Consider the following 24,865-nt stretch of genomic DNA (forward strand, 5'->3'; position numbering starts at 1 on the left):
TTCCTATTTGGAACCAGTCTGTTGTTCCATGTCCAGTTCTAACTGTTGCTTCCTGACCTGCATACAAATTTCTCAAGAGGCAGGTCAGGTGGTCTGGTATTCCCATCTCTTTCAGAATTTTCCACAGTTTATTGTGATCCACACAGTCAAAGGCTTTGGCATAGTCAATAAAGCAGAAATAGATGTTTTTCTGGAACTCTCTTGCTTTTTCCATGATCCAGCAGATGTTGGCAATTTGGTCTCTGTTTCATCTGCCTTTTCTAAAACCAGCTGGAACATCTGGAAGTTCACAGTTCACATATTGCTGAAGCCTGGCTTGGGGAATTTTGAGCATTACTTTACTAGTGTGTGAGATGAGTGCAATTGTGCGGTAGTTTGAGCATTAAGTTAAATAATCAGGGTGACAATATACAGCCTTGAAGTACTCATTTCCCAATTTCGAACCAGTCCATTGTTCATGTCCGGTTCTAACTGCTGCTTCTTGACCTGCATACAGGTTTCTCAGGAGGCAGGTTAGGTGGTCTGGTATTCCCATCTCTCAGAATTTTCCACAGTTTGTTGTGATCTACACAAAGGCTTTAGCATCATCAACAAAGCAGAGAGTAGATGTTTTTTGGAATTCCCTTGCCTTCTCTATGATCCAGTGGATGTTGGCAATTTGATCTCTGGTTCCTCTGCCTTTTCTAAATCCAGCTTGCACATCTGCAAGTTCTCAGTTCATGTACTGTTAAAGCCTAGCTTAAAGGATTTTGAGCATTACCTTGCTAGCATGTGAAATGAGTGCTATTATGCAGTAGTCTAAACATTCTTTGGCATTGCCTTTTTTTGGGACTGAAATGAAGACTAACATTTTTCAATACCGTGACCACTGCTGAGTTTTCCAAATTTGCTGGCATACTGAGTGCAGCACTTTAACAGCATCATCTTTTAGGATCTGAAATAGCTCAGCTGGAATTTCATCACCTCCACTAGCTTTGTTCATAGTAATGCTTCTGAAGCCCCATTTGAGTTAACACTCCAGGATGTCTGGCTCTAAGTGAGTGATCACACCATTGTGGTTATCCAGGGCCTTTTTGTATAGTTCTGTGTATTCTTGCCACCTCTTCTTAATCTTTTCTGCTTCTGTTAGGGCCTCATGTTTTCTGTCCTTTACTGTGCCCATCTTTGCATGAAATGTTCCCTTGGTATCTCTAATTTTCTTGAAGAGATCACTAGTCTTCCCCATTCTTCCTCTCTTCTTCCCATTGTTTTCCTCTATTTCCTTGCATTGTTCACCTAAGAAGGCATCTTATCTTTCCTTGCTATTCTTTGGAACTCTGCATTCACATGGGTGTATCTTTCCTTTTCTCCTTTGCCGTTCTTTTTCTTCTTTTCTCAGCTATTTGTAAGGCCTCCTCAGGCAACCATTTTGCCTTGCTGCATTTCTTTTTCTTGAGGATGTTTTTGATCACTAACTCCTGTATAATTTTACACACTTCTGTCCATGGTTCTTCAGGCATTTATCAGATCTAATCCCTTGAATCTATTTGTCACTTCCACTGTATAATCATAAAGGATTTGATTTAGGTCATACCTGAATGGCCTAGTGGTTTTCCCTATTTCAATTTAAGTCTAAATTTTGCAATAAGGAAGTGATGATCTGAGCCACAGTCAGCTTCAGGTCTTGTTTTTGCTGACTGTATAGCGTTTCTCCATCTTTGGTTACAAAGAATATAATTCATCTGATTCTAGTATTTACCATCTGGTGATGTTCACATGCAGAGCTGTCTCTTGTGTTGTTGGACAAGGGTGTATACTATAACCAGGGTGTTCTCTTGGCAGAAGTGTTAACCTTTGCCCTGCTTCATTTTGTACTCCATGGCCAAACTTGACTGCTACTTCACGTATCTCTTGACTTCCTACTTTTGCATTCCAGCCCCCTATGATGAAAAGGACATCTTTTTTTGGTGTTACACCACATTAACAAAGTAAAAGATAAAAATCATATGATAATCTCAATAGATACAGAAAAGGCTTTTGAAAAAATTCAACACCGATTTCTGATGACAACCTCTGTAGAAAATGGGCATAGCAGGAACCTATCAACATAAGAAAGGTCATATATGACAAACCCACAACAAACATTTTTCTTAATGGTGAAAAACTGAAAGCATTTCCTCTAAGATCAGGAACAAGATAACACTTGCCACTATTATTTCAACACAGTTTTGGAAGTCCTAGCCATGGCAATCAGAGAAGAAAAAGAAATAAAAGGAATCAAGAATGGAAAAGAAGTCCTAAAACTCTCACTGTCTGCAGATGACATGATATTACACATAGAAAACCCTAAAGATACCCTCAGAAAATTACTGGAGCTCATCAGTGAATTTAGTAAAGTCACAGGATACAAAATCAATACACAGAAATCCCTTGCATTCCTACACACTAACAGTGAAAAATCAGCAAGTGAAATGGAGGGAACAATCCCACTCACCACTAAAACAAAAATAAAATACCTAGGAGTAAACCTGTCTAAAGACACAAAAGACCAGTATGTAGAAAATTATAGAACACTGATGAAACAAATAAAAGAGGATACAAAGTTGGACTGGATGAATCAATATTGTGAAAATTACTATACTACCTAAAGCAATCTACAGATTCAGTGCAATCCCTATCAAATTACCAATGGCATTTTTCACAGAACTAGAACAAAAAACTTTACAATTTGTATGGAAATACCAAAGACCCCAAATAGCCAATGCAATCAAGAAAGAAAAATGAAACTGGAAGAACTCAACCTACCTGACTTCAGACTATGCTACAAAGCTGTAGTAATCAAGACAGTATGGTACTGGTACAAAAACAGAAATATAGACCAATGGAACAAGATAGAAAGCCCAGAGATAAACCCACAAATCTATGGACACCTTATCTTTGACAAAGAGGGCAATGGAGAAAAGACAACCATTTCAATAAGTAGTGCTGGGAAACCTGGACAGCTATGAGTAAAAGAATGAAATTAGAACACTTCTTAATACCATACACAAAAATAAACTCAAGATAGATTAAAGACCTAAATGTAAGGCCAGAAACTACAAAACTCTTAGAGGAAAATACAGGCAAAACATTCTTTGACATAAACCCCAGCAAGACCCTCTTTGACCCACTTCCTAGAGTAGTGAAAAAAAAAAAACAAAAATAAAGAAATGGGACCTAATTAAATTTAAAAGCTTTTGCACAGCAAAGGAAACTTTAAACAAGATGAAAAGACAACCCTCAGAATGGGAGAAAATAATCAAAAAAGAAGCAACTGTCAAAAGCTTAATCCCCCAAATATACAAGTAGTTCACATAGCCAACATCAGAAAAACAAACAACCTAATCAAAAAAATGGGTGGAAGATCAAAACAGACATTTCTCCAAAGACGACACACAGACAGCCAACAAATACATGAAAAGATACTCAACATCTCTCATTATTAGAGAAATGCAAATTAAATTACAATGAGGCACTATCTCATATAAGTCAGAATGGCCATCATCAAAAAAAATCTACAAAGAATAAGTGCTGGAGAGGATATGGAGAGAAGGAAACCCTCTTACACTGTTTGTGGGAATATAAATTGATATAACCATGATGAAAAACAGTATGGAGATTCCTTTAAAAACTAGGAATAAAACCACCACCAAATGACCCAGCCACCCCACTCTGGGTATATACCCTGAGAAAACAGTAATTCAAAAGGACACATGTACCCCAACCTTCAAAGCAGCACTATTTACATTAGCTAGGAAACAGAAGCAACCTAGATGTGTCCACTGACAGATAAATGAATAAAGAAGTTGTGGTTCATAAATACAATGAAATATTAATGAATGAAAGTCGCTTAGTCGAGTCTGACTCTTTGCAACCCCATGGACTATACAGTCCATGGAATTCTGCAGGCCAGAATACTGGAGTGGGTAGCCTTTCCCTTCTCCAGGGGATCCTCCCAAACCAGGAACTGAACCGGGTCTCCTGCATTGCAGGTGGATTCTTTGCCAGCTGAGCTATCAAGGAAGCCTAGGAATGGTTCAGTGATTGGTGGTACCCCAATACCAGTAATGGGCTTCCCTGGTGGCTCAGACAGTAAAGAATCTGCCTGCAAGGCAGGAAATGCAGGTTTGATCCCTGGGTTGGGAAGATCCTGGGAGAAGGAAATGGCAACCCACTCCAGTATCCTTGCCTGGGAAATCCATGGACAGAGGAGCCTGGTGGGATACAGTCCACAGCTCATAAAGAGTTGAACTCGACTGAGTAACTAACATTTTCACTTTCAATACCAGTAATTACTTCAAACAGGTAAGCAGTCCAATCTGGAGCCAATATTCCATTTGAATACAGCCACCAAAATTTCCTTTATGTTAGCACAAAGTTAGAATGAACCGATTACTTACGAAAACAGATCAAACCACTGCTGTTTTGTAACAGATTCCTGGCGTAAAAGCTTCAGAACAATTGGACGCATGAAATCCCATTTGTCTTCAAACTGAAGAGAACCTTTATTCTAAAAAAAAAAAGGACAGAGTAGTTGAAGGGCAGTTAAATCAGAAGTGTGTTATTTTTATCTCATAAGAGACAAACAGAGAAATTTAAGAGAGTCAGACTTCCATAATGGAATCCCTATAACTTTATCTGGTATCAAGGAATCACAGGAAGAACTCACCATAAGAGAAAAAAAAAAAGGTTACATGAAAGGGTATAGTGAAGAATTTGGCCTTCTCCAAAGAGCAGGTCTGGACTTTGCCCTTGGCTTCTAGTAAGCAGTATCCCTGAGTCCTGGGAAAGTTGGGATAAGAGAGTCCCTGGGGGCCTTGAGTCATACTGGATAATCTAACAATGTGATTTAGAGAGGGGACTGGTAAACCTATATAGTTTTAGGGTGGGAGCTGGTCAATCCAGAAATACCAACAATGAGATTTTGGGGTCATTGTGATTTGGGGTCATTTGCGATTTGGGGTCAACCTGGAGACTGAGATTACCCACATGAGCAATGCCTACATGATGAAGCCTTAATAAAAATTTTGGACACCAAAGTGTGGGTGAGCTTCTCTGACTGGCAGTACTTGTATGCCCTGCGTTTAATGAGGGAAGGAGAGAAGACCTGACAATACCAGCGAGGACATGGGAAGCTCTGTTTTTGACCCTCCTGGACACCAGCCTATATGTTTCTTCCTTTAGCTGAAAAAAGGCCCTTAATAAACATAACCATCAGCAGAGCAGTTTTCAGTAAGATCTTATTGACTATTTTCACAAATTTATGAATATCTCTAACAAATTATTGAGTCTCAGTATTTTGGGAATCCCCCAAATTTGCAGCTTGTGTCAGAAGTGAGGGTGGTCTTGTGTTTAGAGACTGTGCCCTAACTCCTCACAAAAAGTACACTGAAAATCCAAATAAACTCTGATAGCTGAGGAAGGAAGAAAAAAACAGAAAGATACTCATCTCATTTTATAATGCTTACAAAACCTTGATACCAAACTGTGAGACAAGAACAAGAAATGGTAATTCTAGACCAATCTAATTTAAAAATATAGATGTAAAACTCTTAAAAATATTAGTAAATTAAGTGGCATATCAAAAAAATAATACCTCATAATCATACATGTTTATTCCAGTAATGTGAAAGTGGTTCAATCTAAGGGGAAAAAAATCAATTCATTATTAAAATGGGGGGGGGGACACCCCATATGTGTTAGTCATGAATACTTTTCATTTTCAAGTTAACTATGGCTATGGTTTTTCCAGTGGTCATGTATGGATGTGAGAGTTGGACTGTGAAGAAAGCTGAGTGCTGAAGAATTGATGCTTTTGAACTGTGGTGTTGGAGAAGACTCTTGGGAGTCCCTTGGACTGCAAGGAGATCCAACCAGTCCATTCTGAAGGAGATCAGCCCTGGGATTTCTCTGGAGGGATTGATGCTAAAGCTGAAACTCCAGTACTTTGGCCACCTCATGCGAAGAGTTGACTCATTGGAAAAGACTCTGATGCTGGGAGGGATTGGGAGCAGGAGGAAGAAGGGACGACAGAGGATGAGATGGCTGGATGGCATCACTGACTTGATGGACATGAGTCTGAGTGAACTCCGGGAGTTGGTGATGGACAGGGAGGCCTAGCGTGCTGCGATTCATGGGGTCACAAAGAGTAGGACACGACTGAGTGACTGAACTGAACTGAACTGATGGCCATATGACTTGGTTTAATCAATAAATTTCAACAAAAATCATTAATTTTCTAATATGGCAGCACCAAACACCCTTATGAATTTCACTACTGATTTTACTATATGTTTGTTGAGAATATTGCTCCCTTGTGTCAGATAAGATCCATGTACTGAATGGAATCTTCAAACTCCCTGAAATTATATTTCAGAAGCAGTTTTTAAACATATGGTCTAACAAGAATCTACACCAGGATCATGTAGAGTGGTAATTACACAAATATTTATAAAACCTATTACAGATTTGCTGGATCAGAAATCTCTTGAGTTCAGAATTTACATGTTTAGCAAATTCATGATAAAACTACATAAAAACATTACAAAGTCTATGACCCCAAGAAGATTAAGAACTACCAACATTTAACTTTTGTGAAAGCAAATGATACTTCTTCTTACATCTACACAGGTGATCCTAAAAGTAACTGTACTGTCTCACCCCAGGTACCTACTTTTATCACAAAACAATCTTCTTATAAAGACCCAGGAGATACTCAAAAATTAGTACTGGGATTAGCTGTGCTTCCCTAAACAACTACTTTGTTTTTACCTTATGGACTTAAGTGAATCATGCAGGTAACTTTGCTTTTCTTTGTACTGGTTAATGAGAAATTCAGTCAGGTTTGTGATCCTATGGTATATACTTTGTGTACTAATCTTATGGCTGGTTTCATTTTTCCTGTTACTAGTTTCCTATAACCATCTTCTTCATTTACTCTTCCCTCTGAGGGAAGAGTGGGCAAATAAACAAATATGGAAGAAACACAGAAAGGACATGTAAATCTTTTCTTGACTATGACATGAAGACTCATCAGTTCAGTTCAGTTCAGTCACTCAGTTGTGTCCGACTTCTTGCGACCCCATGAATCGCAGCATGCCAGGCCTCCCTGTCCATCACCAACTCCCGGAGTTCACCCAGACTCACGTCCATCGAGTCAGTGATGCCATCCAGCCATCTCATCCGCTGTCATCCCCTTCTCCTCCTGCCCCCAATCCCTCCCAGCATCAGAGTCTTTTCCAACGAGTCAACTCTTTGCATGAGGTGGCCAAAGTACTGGAGTTTCAGCTTTAGCATCATTCCTTCCAAAGAAATCCCAGGGCTGATCTCCTTCAGAATGGACTGGTTGGATCTCCTTGCAGTCCAAGGGACTCTCAAGAGTCTTCTCCAACACCACAGTTCAAAAGCATCAATTCTTCGGCGCTAAGCCTTCTCACAGTCCAACTCTCACATCCATACATGACCACAGGAAAAACCATAGCCTTGACTAGACGAACCTTTGTTGGCAAAGTAATGTCTCTGCTTTTCAATATGCTATCTAGGTTGGTCATAACTTTCCTACCTAGGAGTAACTGTCTTTTAATTTCATGGCTGCAGTCACCATCTGCAGTGATTTTGGAGCCCAGAAAAATAAAGTCTGACACTGTTTCCCCATCTATTTTCCATGAAGTGATGGGACCAGATGCCATGATCTTGTTTTCTGAATGTTGAGCTTTAAGCCAACTTTTTCACTCTCCTTTTTCACTTTCATCAAGAGGCTTTTTAGTTCCTCTTCACTTTCTGCCATAAGGGTGGTGTCATAATACCCTCTTAAAAAGAGAGTATTTTATAATGTCAACTAAGTCTATTTCCATAGGCAATTCTGACAACTTATAAAATGAAACATAGTACAAATCCTGCAATTAAAAATCAAAAAGGTACAGAAGACTAAACAGGTATCTGAGATAAACACTGGTTAAACACTGGTTAGGCTCTGAAATCTATCAGTGATGGCAAAATGACAGGAAAATTTACCAGCAAAAAGACAGGAAACAGTCTCCTATTTGATGAAACATACAAGATTAACTACAGAAACATTTCCATCTAATACTCAGTTAAAGGAGGAATTAAATAATTGAATTTTCCTATCAAGCTTTTATAGTAGATTCCAAAAATGATGCTCAAGTAGTTCCTTGACCTATTCTCTGTCAAACTGAAGAGCACATCATTAAATCATAGCCAAGCATCAGACACCAAACCTACTATCTACGAAAGATATTAATAAGCAAAAACACCTTCAAACTATGAACTCTGATTTATAAATGTTTCCGAGGTCTAACTAAGGGCTGCCTCACCTTTACTGATGTGCTACAAGTCTCTTCTGCTTTAATTCTTTCATTACACTCAGAATAGCTATTAAGTCTAGGATTCTCTCACCCACTGGCTCTTTTACACCAACAGGATTTCAACATTTGCCAAAACCCAGTCCCTCTATCCTTCATTTCTTACAACACAACTAATTCCCTCAGATGGGTCATGGAGAAGCCGATGGGGGATAACTAGAAGAATTTACCAGGCAGAGAAAGCAACCATGGCAAAGATCCCACAGTAGAAGCATGTCTGATATATTCAAGGTAGAGAAAAGTAAGGACAGAGGAGAGAGTAGATGAGGTCAGAGAAGCAACACAGAGCTGGATCTTATAGGGTCTTGAAGGCCATTGTAAAAGTTTGGCTTCTATTGTAAGTGAGATGGGGAACCATTAAAGATTCTGAGCAAGAAGTGACACGAATTGATTTATATTTTTAAATCTCCTGATTGCTATGTTGAGAATACATTATAAGAGGCAAGTGTTACAGCTGTGTATAGGAGGCAAAGTTAGAAATACCAGTGATACAGACCAGGGTGGCAGCAGTGGAGGTGGGGAGTAGCAGTTAGATTTGTATGTTTTAAAGGTAGTGGTAACAAGATTTCCTGACCGCAGGTATCTGAGATGAGAGAAGGAAATAAAGCATGACTCAGGTTTTTGTCTGATAAATTTGTATACTGGGACCCACAAAATGGGAGGCCACCCTATTGGCCCAGACCACATCTAAAATCTAAACCTAAATCAGCCTGCACACATGGTAAACATCTCACAGTCAAGAAAATATAATGCCAATCACAATCCTTCAACTCAGCTTTATCTAGCTAACCTTATCTAAAAAAATAGCACCAGCTTACCTCAAAATGAAATCCCTGACCTCCTAGTCAATCATGCCTTGTTTCTGTATTGCCTCTTCTAATGTTATATAAAACTCGCTCCTCCATAAAAATCCTTCAGGAAGAGTACTCCACTGCTTGTTAGGAACTCGAATCCACTGATTATTTTCCTTTGACTGAAGGACATCAAACTCCTTAGTAAACTGTTTTAGTTTTGTGATTTGACATGTCCAAGAAATATGGCATTGCCATCAACTGAAATGGAAAAGACTGCAGATATAAAGGCTTAAGGAAAGCTCAGGAGGTCAGACAGTTACATTTGACATGTCTATCAAACAGTCTTTTGAAGATGTTGACTAGGCAGCTCAATAAGTAAATATAGAATTTAAAAGAAAGATCAGGCCAGCAAAGAAAAATTTGAGAGTCATCAAGAGTACATTTAAAAACAGAAAGTTTTTAAAAGTTGCTACTGGATGAGATCACAAAGGGAGTAAATATAAAGAACCAGGCCTGAGTCCTTATGTACTTAATATTAAGAGTTGGGAGAAGAGTAAGAACTAGGAAAGGAAAAAGAAAGCAACAGAGAGGTGGCAAGAAAATAAAGAGGGTAGTATTCTGTAAACCGACTTTTTATTGTTCAGTCACTAAGCTGTGTCTGACTGTTTGGGATGCCATGGACTGCAGCATGCCTGGCTCCTCTGTCCTCTACTATCTCCCTGAGTTTGCTCAAATTCATGTCCATTGAGTCAGTGATGCTATGTAACCATCTCATCCTCTGCAGCCCTCTTCGCCTTTTGCCTTCAATCTTTCCCAGCATCATGGTCTTTTCCAATGAGTTGGCTCTTTGCAGCAGGTGGTCAAAGTACTGGAGCTTCAGCTTCAGCAACAGTCCTTCCAATGAATATTCAGGGCTGGTTTCCTTTAGGATTGACAGTTTTGATCTCCTTGCAGTCCAAGGAACTCTCTAGACTTTTCCAGCACCACATTTGAAAGATGGGGGAGGTGCCAAAGGTTTGACAGGAAAGATATGAAATAGACATCTAGGAAAGTGGAAGAATAAACGACTATGGAAGTGTAGTGTGATTGGGCTCTATTATAGTTTGTGGTTATGCATTTAAAGTGAAAGTAGCAGGTGTGGATCTTTTTCTCCTGCAACATTCAACTGCATAGAGGCTGGCATTGAAAGGTGAAGAGATGGATTGAACCCAGGTGTGGTTTTCCCCAGTGAAACAGGAGAGGAGCAAAGGAGTCAAAGTGTATTTCAGGGAGTGATTATAATGACTGAATAAAAAACTTAGGCTGGGAAGGTAAGGGGAAGAGAAAAGACAAGATGATGAAAGACAGAGACCTGTGCTTCCAACCAGGATGCAATAACAAGTGCCAGACTTCCCCTCCTGCCTAAACGACTGGAAAGCCAAAGGGCAGTACAGGACAGTATTTCCTGAAAAGGTACACAAATGGGGGTGAGCCCTACAAATGCCCAAGCATGCTACCTATGAGTAGAGTTTTCAGGACTGAGCATAACCAGAGGGAACCCAAAGAGCCTGGTGGTTTTACTAAGATTCGGAGACAGAGTTCAGAGTTTGGGGAGGCCAAAGTGATGAAAATGTGTGGCACAGAGTATCAAAAAAAGGAATCGTACAGACAGGGAGCTCTGGAGATATGCAGAGGAGTCCCTTCAAGCCTCTGACTATTAAATATTGACCCATACGTGTGAGTGAGAAAACTATCAAAGTCTGGAGAAACAACTGTTTGAAAGAAACAGAACAATCACCGGAGTCCACACAGACCTAGTAATAGGTCACATTTCCACCAGCTAGAGTGGAAACACTCCTTAACATGCCAGCTATCTAGCAGTCTTCAGAAAACTACTCCATCTATAATGATACCAATGTACCCCTACCTTCAGTGTTGTTCAGACCCACTCTAACAAAACTCATCAATAAAAGCAAGCTTTAGAAAGATCAAACTGATTTCAAGTAACTTAACTATGTCATAGCCAAACCTAAAAATATTTAAAGGAAATTTTAAAACTCCAGTTCCTAAAACATAAAACTCACAATGTCTGGAATCCAATCAAAAATAATTAAGCAGGTCAATGTTATTCGGCAGCCAGGATGGGAGGGGAGTTTAGGGGGGAACGGATACATGTATATATATGGCTGAGTCCCTTTGCTGTCACAGTCCCTATAACTGTCACAACATCATTAACTGGCTATGCATGGACTGTAGCCTACCAGGCTCCTCTGTCCATGGAATTGTCCAGGCAAGAATACTGGAGTGGGTTGCCATTTCTTCCTCCAGGGGATCTTCCCAACTCAGGGACTGAACCTGCATCTCTTGTTTCTCCTGCACTGGCAGGCGATTCTTTACCACTGAGCCACCTACTCCGATATAAAAAAAAAGTTAAAAAAAAATTATCAAGCAGACAAGAAGCAGGGAAATATAAACCCACGATCAGGAGAAAAACCAAACCACAGAACCTGATCCAGAAATGACATGGATGACAGCTTCAGTAGACAGTGATGTTAAACCAGCTATTATACACGTACTCCACACATTTACAAGAAGATAGTAGAAAGCGTGAACATCACAAAAACAAAAGATGTTTTCAAACAAGTATCAGGGAGGATAAATTAGGAATCTGGGATTAACATATACATACTTACTATAAATAAAACAGATACCAACAAGGACCTACTTTATAGTACAAGGAATTATACTGAATATTTTGTAACCTATAAGGGAAAAGAATCTGAAAAAGTATGTGTGTGTGTGTGTATATAACTGAATCACCTGTAACTAAAGCAACATGGTAAACCAACTATACTTCAATAAATAAATAAAATTTAAAATGAAAAGAATATCAGTGAGCAGTGAGAGAACCTCAAATGTCCTCACCTACATATAACCAGAATCTTGGGGTACAGAGAATATTTGAAGAAATAAAGGCCAAAATGTTTCCTAATTTGGTGCAAACTATAAACCCACAGACTTAAGACATTAAACAATAAGGTAGAATCAGTGAGTTGGAGACTGTAGTGGAGCTGAATTATCAGAATAGGAGCACTAGACTGAGTTAGAAAAACAGAAAAAGGTAAAAGTACATACGATGCTTGACACTGTAATGAAAAAAATTTCCCTGGTGGTCCAGTAGCCAAGACCCCATACTCCCAATTGCAGGGGCCTGGGCTTGATCCCTGCTCAGGGATCTAGAACCCGCATGCCACTACTAAGACCTCACACAACCAAATAAATAAAAAAACAAATATAAGGCATGTGGCTACACAAGCCAATAAATCTTGTATTTGTGATAAATGTCGTACAAAAGAGCATTTCCTTTTACCTTCAAATAGTCTCCTTTACATTTCCATGGGTAGCTCAAACATTTAAGATCTGTGGAAAAAAATATGAGTTCAGCTATTTTTACCCTCTATCATTTAACTTCAATATAGATCACTCCCATCACTGTGATCATTTTACTTTAAATATCTGATTGCTAATCATGTGTTCGATTCTGAATACTTACAAATATTAATTCATTTAATTTTTACAACTACCCTGTGTGTTAGGTGACACTTAGAGGTGAGAAAACTGTACACTGCAACCTGAGATTGGGTCAGATCACTTCCCTCAGGTTACAAGCACGAAGTGCAGAGCAAGGGGCCAAGTCCAAGCAGTTTAGTTCTGTCACATTCTTAAACATTCCCTGGATCCTTCCTGGAAGAGGACTGGTGGGACTTCTAAACTATGGGTCAGATTCAGCCCTTGGCTTCATCTCATCAGGCTTATAAATTGAAGGGAAAAGAAAATCTATGAATATAAAAATTTAGTGGCAATTATCTAGAAGCCACAAGGTGAAAGCATCAATACATAAAAGACATATTTCTCTTTAAACCTGCTGGGGGAGTAGGACACTATTTTCCAAAAAGTTAAAATTTTTTTCCCAATGAAATGAAAAATTTGACATTATGCTCCCCTTTAAATCTTTTACATTTCTTTTGACCCATAAACGGGGAGTCAAAAAAAAGAAAAAAGGCTTTTAGGTTTCTTCTAGAGGCAAAAAAAAAATTTTTTTACACAAATTCTAATGATGCCTATATTTTTAAAAACCCAAACAACTAATTTTAAGGAGGAAAAAATAACTACTAATTAAAGAGTGTGAACTTATTGGGGTTCTTTATCATTTATTATTACACTTAATTCATTCAACAAACATCTGAGTGCCTACTGTAGAAGAATTATGCTAGTCACTGGGACACATAAATGAAAGGTTCTCAAGTAATTCACTTGCTAGTACAGTGTCTGTGACTTTAATGAATGGCTGGTGGGATCACTGATCACAGAAGAAATGGCAGGAGAATAACTCATTTGAATTGGAAGGTTTGTAAGTGGTGATGCATTTTGGATGTTGTCCAATAAAAGCAAATGCTGAAGTTATAATTCTTCATGTTCTTTTTTCCTGTGTTCTCCCTTCTTTATTTTAAATAAGATAAAAACTTATCTACTACTGAACTGCTTTTTACTTAAGATCTCTCCCTGAGGGCTAAGGGGGGGAAAAATCAGTGTAAAGTTTCTCACAATTAGAACACAGAGAATAAAAACACTAAAATAAAGATGAAAAGAAAAACAGGGGAGCAAAGGTTCAGCTCCCTTTCCCCGCTCTACTCAGTACAAAGAATCAGGATCTCTTAATACAGCATGTTGGCTGCCCAGACTCACATTACGTACATTCAGCTTTACCTGAAAAACACTGCCTAGTAGAATAATCAGTTCTAAAACAGATTGACAATGAAGTTCCACAATCTCATATTTTTAGCCCTGTTGGTTGTTTCAAAGAAACAAACAAGCATTAGAAAATAAATTACAGAAAAAATAAATAAATTTTTGTAGTGCCCTGGAGTGGGTGGAGGTGTTACAGGTCAGAAATGAAAGATGCTTTATAGATCTGTCTAGAATATATCATCGCTTTAAAAATCTGCACGCCTCCCATTGAAATTCACAACTGCTTTTTCAAGCAATGAGTTCAACTACAATCCCATGTTATTTAATCCCAACAAAGAGTAGATGTGTAACTGCTTATGCACAAATATAAAATTTGTATCATGCTAAGAAGTAGGAATGCTTCAGTAAACACAACAAAAACAGAAAACCCCACTGGCTTGCAAAATGTTTTAAAAGTAACAGAGTCAGATTTTCAAAAATCTAGTTGGCTATGCCAGGTTTTTAGTGGCGGCACACAGGATCTTCCATCTTCGTTGTGGCATTCAGGTCCCTTAGCGGTAGCATGCAAACTCTTAGCTGCAGCATATGGGATTTAGTTCCCTAACCAGGGACTGAATTCAAGCCCCCTGTACTGGGAGCACAGTCTTAGTCACTGGATCACCAGGGAAGTCCCAACAGAGTCATTTTTAAATTACTCACTTACTTTCCAATAAAATAATACAAACACTGACCTATTAGTTTGCCCTGAAAATGTCCTAAAATCCTAATACAACATATAAGACAAAACATACATACCCTCATCAAATTGTGCAAACAATATCACAACATTTTATGATGATGTCAAACATTGTATATTTAGAAGGAAACAAAGAATGTAATTATTATTGCTATAGGTCTTCCTGCTACATCTTCATGGATGACAAAAATATAAGAAAAGTTAAGGAGAAGTTGTAACCAAGACAAGAAATAACATTCACACAACTGATAGCAATTATTTTTTGTCACCTGTATTCCTTCAAGCCTGTAACATTTGTACCACAATACAAGGAGCTTAGTTGTTTAATGTTTGTATTTGTTCTCTCTTTGAAGTTCCTGGTTTAGAATTCCTTGGCGGTCCAGTGGTTAGGACTCGCTGCTTCCACTGTAAAAGGCAATGGATTCGATCCCAGGTCAGGGAACTAAGATCCTGCATGCCACGCAGTGTGGCCAAAAAAAAAAGTTCCCAGTGTATTGAATGTGGATTATATCCAATGATGGCCTTCTAATAACTTTCAAAAGGAAACAAATCAGTATATTTTAGGGCTTTTGTGTAAATCATGAGGCTAGCTATTTGAATGTGTGGGTTCCCATAACATCTACAAGCCACTATTGCTCTCAGTTATGTGATCTGAAACCACATTTGCAATCCCCATTAACCAAAAGAACCACAAAACTACAGTATGTATTTGAGTACTGGCAATTCTCACTATGTTCCAGCCACACCACCCTTTTAAAGGTGTTACTCAAATATTCCAAGCTCACCACCGCACCTCAGACCTTCGCCTAGAAAGCAGATCATTCAGGTCTAGGGTCAGTGTCACCTCAGAGAGGCCTTCTCAAGCCAACCTAAGGAAAATGCCCTTCCCTTTTCCTTTCTGCAAATCCAGAGCCAAGATCTAAAGCCAGTAAAACAGCTACTTTGATTAGCTATAAGAATGAAATTTTAATTCAGACTAAACAGTACTTTTTTTTTGGCCACATTACTCGTCTTATGGGATCTTAGTTCTCTGACCAGGTGTCAAACCCAGCCCCCACCCCACCCCCACCGACAGTGGAAGCACAGGGTTCTAAATAGTACTTGGGAAAAAAAAAAACCCAGAAAGCTCTGGGATCTGGCTGAAATGTCATCAAATAGCAGGGAAAGACAATTCAATAGAACGTAACTGAAAGCTATATTTACAGGAAAAATGACTTTCTGTTGTAAATAAGGAAGCAAAATATTGGCACCGTCTTCTGAGCACTCTTGATTATACTGTTTTCATCACAGACCTCATTACTATAAAAACCACCACTTTAATAAATAAAGTGTTACTTATTCCTTTAGTGTCAGTATTTACACATTAGAAATATAAGCTCCAAAGAACTGGGGACCCTGTCTATCATATTCACTACTGTGTTACTGACACTTAAAATAGTATGCAACAGAGAGGAGATACTAATGTATTTGTGGAATGAACAAGCCCAGTACGGATCAAATATCCTTGATATTACCTTTATGTATTCCAAGTATAATGACCTATGTTTTAACCTGAGCTGTAACTTGTTCCTTTTCAGAGCCTATCAGGCACCAGTCACAACCACAACTGGGCACTGTTTTCTCTTTGGCTCTGTCCTTTCAGTCTTTCTGGAGTTATTTCTCCACTCTTCTCCAGTAGCATATTGGGTACCTATTGACCTGGGGAGTTCATTTTTCAGTGTTATATCTTTTTGTCTTTTCATACTGTTCATGGGGTTTTCAAGGCAAGAATACTGAAGTGGTTTGCCATTCCCTTCTCCAGTGGACTACGTTTTTTTCGAACTCTGACTACGGCAAAGCCTTTGACTGTGTAGAACACAACAAACTGTGGAAATTCTTAAGGAGATGGGAATACCACACCACTTTACCCGCCTCCTGAGAACTCTGTATGCAGGTCAAGAAGCAACAGTCAGAACCAGACATGGAACAATGGATTGGTTCCAAATTGCGAATGGAATTTGGACAAGGAATACACGACAAGGCTGTATATCGTCACTCTGCTTATTTAACTTATATGTAGAGTACATCATGAGAAATGTCGGCCTGGATGAAGCACAAGCTGGAATCAGATTGCTGGGAGAAATATAAATAACTTCAGATATGCAGATGACACCACCCTTATGGCAGAAAGTGAAGAGTAAATCAAGAGCCTCTTGATGAAAGTGAAAGAGGAGAGTGAAAAAAGCTGGCTTAAAACTCAACATTCAGAAAACTAAGATCATGGCATCCAGTCCCATCATTTCATGGCAAATAGATGGGGAAACGATAGAAACAGGGACAGATTTTATCTTCTTGGGCTCCAAAATCACTGCAGATGGTGACTGCAGTTGTGAAATTAAAAGACACTTGCTCCTTGGAAGAAAAGCTATGACCAACCTAGACAGCATATTAAAAAGCAGAGACAGAACTGATTCATTGGAAAAGACCCTGATGCTGGGAAAAATTGAAGGCAGGAGGAGAAGGGGATGACAGAGCATGAGATGGTTTGGATGGCATCACTAACTCAATGGACATGAGTCTGAGCAAACTCCCAGAGACGGTAATGGACAAGGAAGCCTGGAGTGCTGCAGGCCATGGGGTCACAAAGAGTCAGACAAGAACTGAAGTGAACAGAACTGATTAGGCACCAACTTACTATATACACTACACCAAGGCAGGAGTCGTGACTTTCTATAATATAACTAGGTTCACTAGGACCCTTGCAAAATACCTAATAAGAAACACCTGTCTTTGTCTCATTTTTCTCTATCCACCGGCTGGATGTCTAACGTCCTCTTGAAATCTCACTGCAACCTAAAGTTCCTCTCTTCTAATCCATTGATAAATAATGGATCTCTCACAGTTTATCTTAAACTGTCATTTCCCATGAGTAGCTTTAAGCAATATATCACCTCCAGATTATGTAACTGCTCACTCACTTATTTTCACAAAACATGAAAGATTTCCACACTTTTATAGTAAGTATCACATAAAATAAGTATACGATTTAGTCTTCTATTCCCACTCCCACCCCTACCCTTGGCCAATATATGCAGCCTTGACTTGGTTGGCCAATATATGCACCCCTGAATTGGTTTTCTCCCTCAGCTGTGAGTGTCAAATGTAACCAGGTCTCTAGGTCAGGCCACTGGAGTGAAGGACAGTTGCCCTAACGATCACATTCCCCTTAGATGCTCATTCAAAAGGGCAATTTCCATCAACCCAATGAAAAGTTAGGATCTAAATAAGGCTCTCGTTTATGTTTAAATAGACATTAAAAAATAATTCCAGTTGTGTATCTTAATCACATTCACTGACATTATTCAAATCTGGGTATCACATTCATATTCTCTGCCAAACATGTTCTACCAAAGTTTCCCCCGATCATCACCAACAAAAAGTCTACCTTTCTTCAAAATCCAGTTCCAATACTTTCTAAATAAAACTTTTCTTGATCATCACACTAGAAGTGATCTCCTCTGTCTATGAGAGACCAATCCAACACATGGTAACACTTCTAAAGTTCTTGCCTTAAAACCTTTAATATCTGGTTAATTCCCTAAGACCATGAACACTGTTTTCCATTATCTTTATATCCTGGTGCCTTGCACATGAGTCTATAAAATTATTTTAATAAAAATTAATTCTATACGCACTTTGAACCACTCCTTTGTATTTCCATTTTCTTTCCTTTCAAAGAGTAAGAAAGTTTCCACTGAAAAAAGTAGTGCTTCACATTTCACTTGTAAGTTTGGACTGTCTTGTGCGTTGCTTCTACTCTTCTCCTCCCTTCTCTCCCCCTCTCTCTAGATCTAATTAGAAGGAAATAAAGCCAGAAATTCCTCCCTTTAACCAACCAACGCTCATTTACTGAGCCATCTACAATGCATGGATACTGCACTGGACTTCTCTTTTCAGTCAACTATCACTCATTTATGGAACACCTACCATGAGTAAGTTGGCTTAAAGTTTAACATTCAGAAAACTAAGATCATGACATCTGGTCCCATCACTTCCTGGCAAATAGATGAGGAAACAGTGGAAGACTTTATTTTTGGGGGCTCCAAAATCACTGCAGATGGTGACTGCAGCCATGAAATAAAAAGATGCTTACTCCTTGGAAGGAAAGTTATGACCAACCTACACAGCATATTAAAAAGCAGAGACATTACTTTGCCAACAAAGGTCCGTCTAGTCAAGGCTATGGTTTTTCCAGTGGTCATGTATGGATGTGAGAGTTGGACCATAAAGAAAGCTGAGCGCCGAAGAATTGATTCTTTTGAACTATGGTGTTGGGAAAGACTCTTGAGAGTCCCTTGGACTGCAAGGAGATCCAACCAGTCCATCCTAAAGGAAATCAGTCCTGAATATTCATTGGAAGGACTGATGTTGAAGCTGAAAGTCCAATAATTTGGCCACCTGATGCAAAGAGCTGACTCATTTGAAAAGACCCTGAGGCTGGGAAAGATTGAAGGTGACAGAGAAGGGGACGGCATCGCCGACTCAATGTACATGAGTTTGAGTAAACTACGGGTGTTGGTGATGGACAGGGAGGCCTGGCGTGCTGCAGTCCATGGAGTCACGAAGAGTCAGACACAACTGAGCAACTGAACTGAAATGAAGCATGAATAATCACCACACTAAATGGTTAAAAGCATCAACAAATATAAAGTCCCTACACTAACAGTGCTTACAATCCAGAAAGGGAGTTAAGATACACAAACAGATCCTGTAACTAACATAAAAGGCAAAACGTAAATGCTCGAAGATACTGATGCAGTGCTATGGTCATGCAGAGTAGGCAACAACTAATTCCAAATGAGAGCTCTCAGAAAAAAGGAGCTGTCTGGGCTGAGTCTTGATGACTTAAATAGGATTTTAACAGGTTGGTGGTGGGGTGGTGGGGGGGGTGCGGTGGATATTCCTAACACAAGAAACAGCAAACATAAAAAGTCTTGAAGACTCTGGTACAATAATAAACCAAAAAGTAACCAGCAAGGAGGGAGGGAAGGAATGTATGTGTATGTGTGCGCTCCTGCAGGGCCATGCACATGTGGGAGGAAGGGGGAGAGAGGGGAAGGAGAACGAGAGAGAAATTAAGGAGAAGACCTCACTAGAAAGATCTCGAAGAATTTGAACTATCAAAGGTATATGAGCAGGAAACTGATACAGTCAGCACTGTGCTTTGTCCTAGCTCTCAGATCAGAGTTAAGAGATAAAAATAGTGAAATCATGGGAGTTAAGACTTCTGGGGGGTGGGGAGGGTGGAGAGGAAGGTACAAAAATAGAGAAAAGATGGAGATTAAATCCTGCGAAATAATTATATTGGGAAAGGAGAGAAGGGAGGTCGGTGAAAAACACAAGAGAGGTGAGGATAAAGAAGACTGAAACAAAATAACAGGGAACTGGCTGCTAAGTCCTGGTGGGAAAACATAAGCTGAATAAGAACAAGCGGAAGGAGGCAATGGAGCAGGTGCCTTGGAAAAGAGGAGAACATAGGGGAAACTAGGAAACGTTGTGTTATTGACCAAGGAAGTTAAGGGCATTCAAATAGCTAGATAATGTGCTAAGAACTGAATAGTTTTGTTAGGTTTAACAAAAAATATTTGAACAGCTATTCGGAGTAAGATGCATGATGCATGCTCAGTCACTTCAGTCCATTCTGACTCTGTGACCACATGGACTGTAGCCCACCAGGCTCTTCTGTCCATGGGATTGTTCAGGCAATAATATTGGAGTGGGTTGCCATTTCCTCCTGCAGGGGATCTTCCCGACTCAGGGACTGAACACAAGGCACTTGTGTCTTCTGCATTGGCAGGTAGATTCTTTACCACTGAGCCACCTGGCAAGCCCGTAGAAAAGTGAAGTCACTCAGTTGTGTCCAACTCTTTGCGACCCTATGGACAGCAGGCTCCTCTGTCCATGGAATGTTCTAGGCAAGAGTACTGTGGGTTGCCATTTCCTTCTCCAGGGAATCTACCCGACCCAGGGATTGAACCCAGGTCTCCCGCATTGTAGACAGATGCTTTACCGTCTGAGCCACCAGGCAAGCCCATAAGCAACTGGTAATTGCATATGTCAAAATGTACAACACAAAATCTTTGTATATCCAAAAGAGTTCTAAAATCCAGCAAAGGTCTACTTGCTTTAGTGAACACATTATTAATACAATCAAATTCCAATATGAAAAAAGTAGGTGGTTTCTACTGCATTAGGTTCTTACTTTTAAGTTTCATAACAAAGTTCTGAATCATGATATCTTTCATAACATATTAGCTATCCCTCCAAACTCTTCATTCACAAATTCAATAAACTTAACTTCTTACTGGTACACAGGAAGAGGGCATTATTTTTCAGCAGAACACTAAAGGCCTCCCTTCAGGGTTGATGACATTACTCATCATTCTTCAGATACAGCTGTTTACCTGATAGTCAAATTCTAACTGTATTCTCTTCTAGGCCACACTTCTCAATTTTGACCATCAGTTCAGTTCAGTCGCTCAGTCGTGTCCGACTCTTTGCAACCCCATGAACCGCATAAGACATGGTAATTCTGTCAAATATGCTCTGATGAAATCTAATTGCACCATGTCCAAGACATCTGTCTAGTGAACCAGCCTACTAAACCTGTTAAAAAAGGAAATGAGGCTAACTTGGCCATTCCCTAGCCAGATCTATGACTATTCAAGGTATTACCAAACTTGAATTTATTTATTGATCTATTTATATTTTAATTGAAGTACAGTTGATTTACAACGCTGTGTTAATTTCTGCTGTACAGCAAAGTGATTCAGTTATACATATACATATATATATAAACAATCTTTTCATGTTTTTTCCACTGTGGTTTATCACAGGATATTAAATATAGTTCCTTGTGGTATATAGTAAGCAGCACCTTGTTGTTTATCCATTCTATTTTCTATATATACAGTAGTTTGCATCTGCTAATCCCAAACTCCCAGTCCATCCCTTCCCCCCAACCTCCTCCAGACTTTAATTCAAATGACCCTACGAATTCTGGTAAGGGTCTCCCTGCCATTTCTCCAAAACAAATTTCCTACTTTTTCATTAACTATTTCTAAAGGCATAAATACAAGACAATCCCTCCATCCATACACACACTTCAATGAAGAGAGAAAAAAAAGTTTTCTGACCAATGTGAATAAGGAAACTTTTGGTGATACAGATAAAAGAATCAAATGTCTACTTATAATATCCATTGTTAGTTGTATTTAAAAAACACATACTACATAAAATATTGAGAAATTCTTTTCCCCCCTTTTCAACATTTCATTAAATAATTGAAAATTTTCAAGTGTATCTGTCATCTTTTCATATTCACTAGAGACTGTGACTTTTACCAGTTTTGTCAAAACATTATCACTTTCCTTTTATTTATAAAAGTTATTTGAGTTACAGAACTGCTCGAATTATGATCTTTTTAACCTAAGTCTTAAGCACCTATTTCTATACATTCAGGTGTCGTTTTCAGTTTATAGGTGGGTGTGTGCTATACATATAGATTGATAATCTCTACAAGGTAACGACTTAAGAGTATTGAATGAAGGAGCTTCAGACTTATATCTCCTCCAAACAATGCTTTGTAAGGCTTTGTATGGAGTAGAATAAAGTGACTCACTCTTTTCTGAGACAGAAATCCGGAAGGAAAAAAGACTTTGCTTTATATCCACGTTATCAGTAAGTCAAAAATTCACAATTACTTCTTAAACACATTTCAATTAATAACATACACTATTGGTTATGTAAATGCATGGATACATTAACAGGAGTCTTTGCAAGTTAAAGTTTTATTTCTGAATTAATATATTAGAACTTTGCTATACTGCTATAAAAGTAGTGAGTTACTCAACTCCCATGAACTTGTTTTCTTAGAGAAACAGCAGAGGTAACTGTAGTAATTTATGTGTATTGCATACCAGTTAAGATCCAGTCGCTGTTTTAAGATTACATATATACTAGCTCAATCTTCACAAAGTTCCTATGAAATAAGTGCTATTGATAATTCATTATATTGATGAGGAAACTCAGGAACGGAGAGATTTAGAAACTTGCCCAAAGTCATGGAGCAGAAATTCTAAGTAGCAGAAATTAGGTCTAGTTCTAGGTTCCTCCCTCTTTTAAAAGATGACCCGGGGTTGGGTAGGAGGGGAGGGGCGGGGCGGGGCGGGGCGGGGCGGGACGGTGGAGGGGCGTGGCGGGGCGGGGCGGTGTATATGTGTTTGTTAGTTGCTCAGTCGTGTCACTCTTTGCGACCCCGTGGACTGTAGCCCACCAGCCTCCTCTATCCATGGGATTCTCCAGGCAAGAACAGTGGAGTGGGTTGCCATTCCCTTCTCCAAAAGAAGACATACTGCCTCTAAAATTAGTAAAATTAGAGGGACTAATACAGTTAGTATCCGTAGTCTAAAGAAGACAGGAGTGAGGTTACAGTAAGTTTTAATATATTTTCTATTCTCTATCAACACTGTCTGAAGGCCTAATTGAGGGAGAAGTAGTTCATCTACTACCCCCATTTCAGTAATACTTTTAAGGTATAAAGTATTGCCTACTACAAACATACCATAGAAGAAACTAGTGTCATGTCTTCCTCTTTCTCCTCTCAACTTTGTAACTGATGGTAGAGAATCTGCCTCTCTAGGCCTAGATCCCCCTTGCTATCCCAAATACATAAAACTAACTTTAACGGTTGTCTTTGATAAGGCAACTTTCCTAAGCCCTAAAACAACGGCAGTGCTTCCACTATAGTCATCTGGTTGTGTGGTGTAATGGGGTTGGGGAACAGTTTCCTAAGTTAAAAAGGTAAAAATACGAACTCAAGAAAGGAAGAACAGAAGGGAACGTGTAGCCTGCAGTTAAGGGAGGGAGTGGGGCTACAGGCGCTGCCGTCTGACTTGGAAATCAGCGCAGACAGAATGAGAAGAGAAACTGAGGCGGTGGAGGTCCAAGTCATTAAAACCTGTTAACAACATTTTCTGGGATTTTCTTTTTTTTTCTTATGCGTCTCAAGACTCGCGCTTCAGAAGAAACTGAGACCCTAAGGACACTAACTGACCGATCCGTCAGGACACGGCATCACCTTTCTTCCGGGGTCCCGGGCCAGCGCTGGCCCCTTGAGACCACTGCCCGCCGTAAGCCCTTGGCCGGGCCTTTCATCCACCAGGCAACCGGCAGCAGGGACAACCAGGGCCTCTCGACCCCAAGGCCGGAGAACCGCGTTCCACTCCTCGGCGGCTGCCTCCCCGTCTTCCCTTCCGGTAGACAACCCCTGAACACTCCCCCATTTCGCCGCTGAACCAGAACCGAGCCATTCCCCAAGAGCTGAACCCACCGCTCCCGGAGTAGAAATCCAAGCCGGACTGAGGGTCTTACCTTTAACAGATTAGACGTCGCCATGTTCCTTCAACTTAGACTCTCGCGAGACCGCGCGAGATTTCGTGGCGCTCCGTGCCAGGCCACTACTGCAGGCCCGAGTTTCCCACCTGGGCCGAGGGGGCCCCGGGCCCGCACTGTGGATAAGGTGGGCGCCGGCGTGCACACAGCGCTGACCTCGTCCCTCACTCCCGGAGCTTCCTCGCTCTTCCCTCCCTACATGGTCACCGGGGCCTCCCCAAACGAGAGAGCTCATGCAAACACTCAGGGAGACGGCAGCGGCGAAAGGTGAGAGGGAACAGGAGCCGACCTGAAATCGGAAGAGGAAGCATCGGCTCCACGAGCCTCCCCACTCCTTCAGATGAGCCTCTGTGGTGGCACCCGCAGAGGCCAGTGGCAACGAATTTAGCTCGGTTTGGGACCGGCCGCTCTGGTTCGGCGGCCGCGTCACGTGACGCGGCGGGCGGGGCCGCGCTCGGGAGCGAGCGTGGGAGCCTGAAAGCGTCGTGGGCCGAGATCACGCCGCGAGGGCAGGGGGACGCCCTCTGCTGGCAGGAGTATGTATCTTCCGCCGCCGAGTGCTGGGGTGAGGTTACGAAAAAGACATTATCCGGAGTGAAATGCTTGTAATAGCTGTCTTCGAGAACTGGTGCATAGAAGGGACCCAAGACATATTTGTGTGCATGAATCAATGAATACACGCACGAACGTGTTAACTATTAATATTTCTACTCAAGAGGGCCTGGCACTGAAATAACCTCTAAGAGGTTGATCAGGTATACCAGAACATCCTATAC

General features: G+C 40.2%; 1 protein-coding gene across 3 annotated transcripts in view; it reads right to left on the reverse strand.

Moving 5' to 3' along the window:
- CUL5 (cullin 5) overlaps positions 1-24,542 on the reverse strand; it is a 130,236-nt gene extending 105,694 nt beyond the window's left edge. The window contains exons 1-3 of one of the 3 annotated variants that reach the window (XM_027563843.1): positions 24,069-24,541; positions 12,543-12,592; positions 4,419-4,528 (exon numbers count right to left, since the gene is read on the reverse strand). In XM_027563843.1, coding sequence (XP_027419644.1) covers positions 4,419-4,489 — 71 coding nt within the window. In that variant the 5' untranslated portion in view covers positions 4,490-4,528; positions 12,543-12,592; positions 24,069-24,541. Of the gene's footprint in view, positions 1-4,418; positions 4,529-12,542; positions 12,593-24,068 lie in introns of those variants that run through there. The other 2 variants (XM_027563842.1, XM_027563844.1) reach the window with 2 other exon arrangements.
- Positions 24,543-24,865: the final 323 nt, after the last annotated feature.

The sequence above is a fragment of the Bos indicus x Bos taurus genome, chromosome 15, assembly GCF_003369695.1.
Source record: "Bos indicus x Bos taurus breed Angus x Brahman F1 hybrid chromosome 15, Bos_hybrid_MaternalHap_v2.0, whole genome shotgun sequence".
Classification (NCBI taxonomy): Eukaryota; Metazoa; Chordata; class Mammalia; order Artiodactyla; family Bovidae; genus Bos; species Bos indicus x Bos taurus.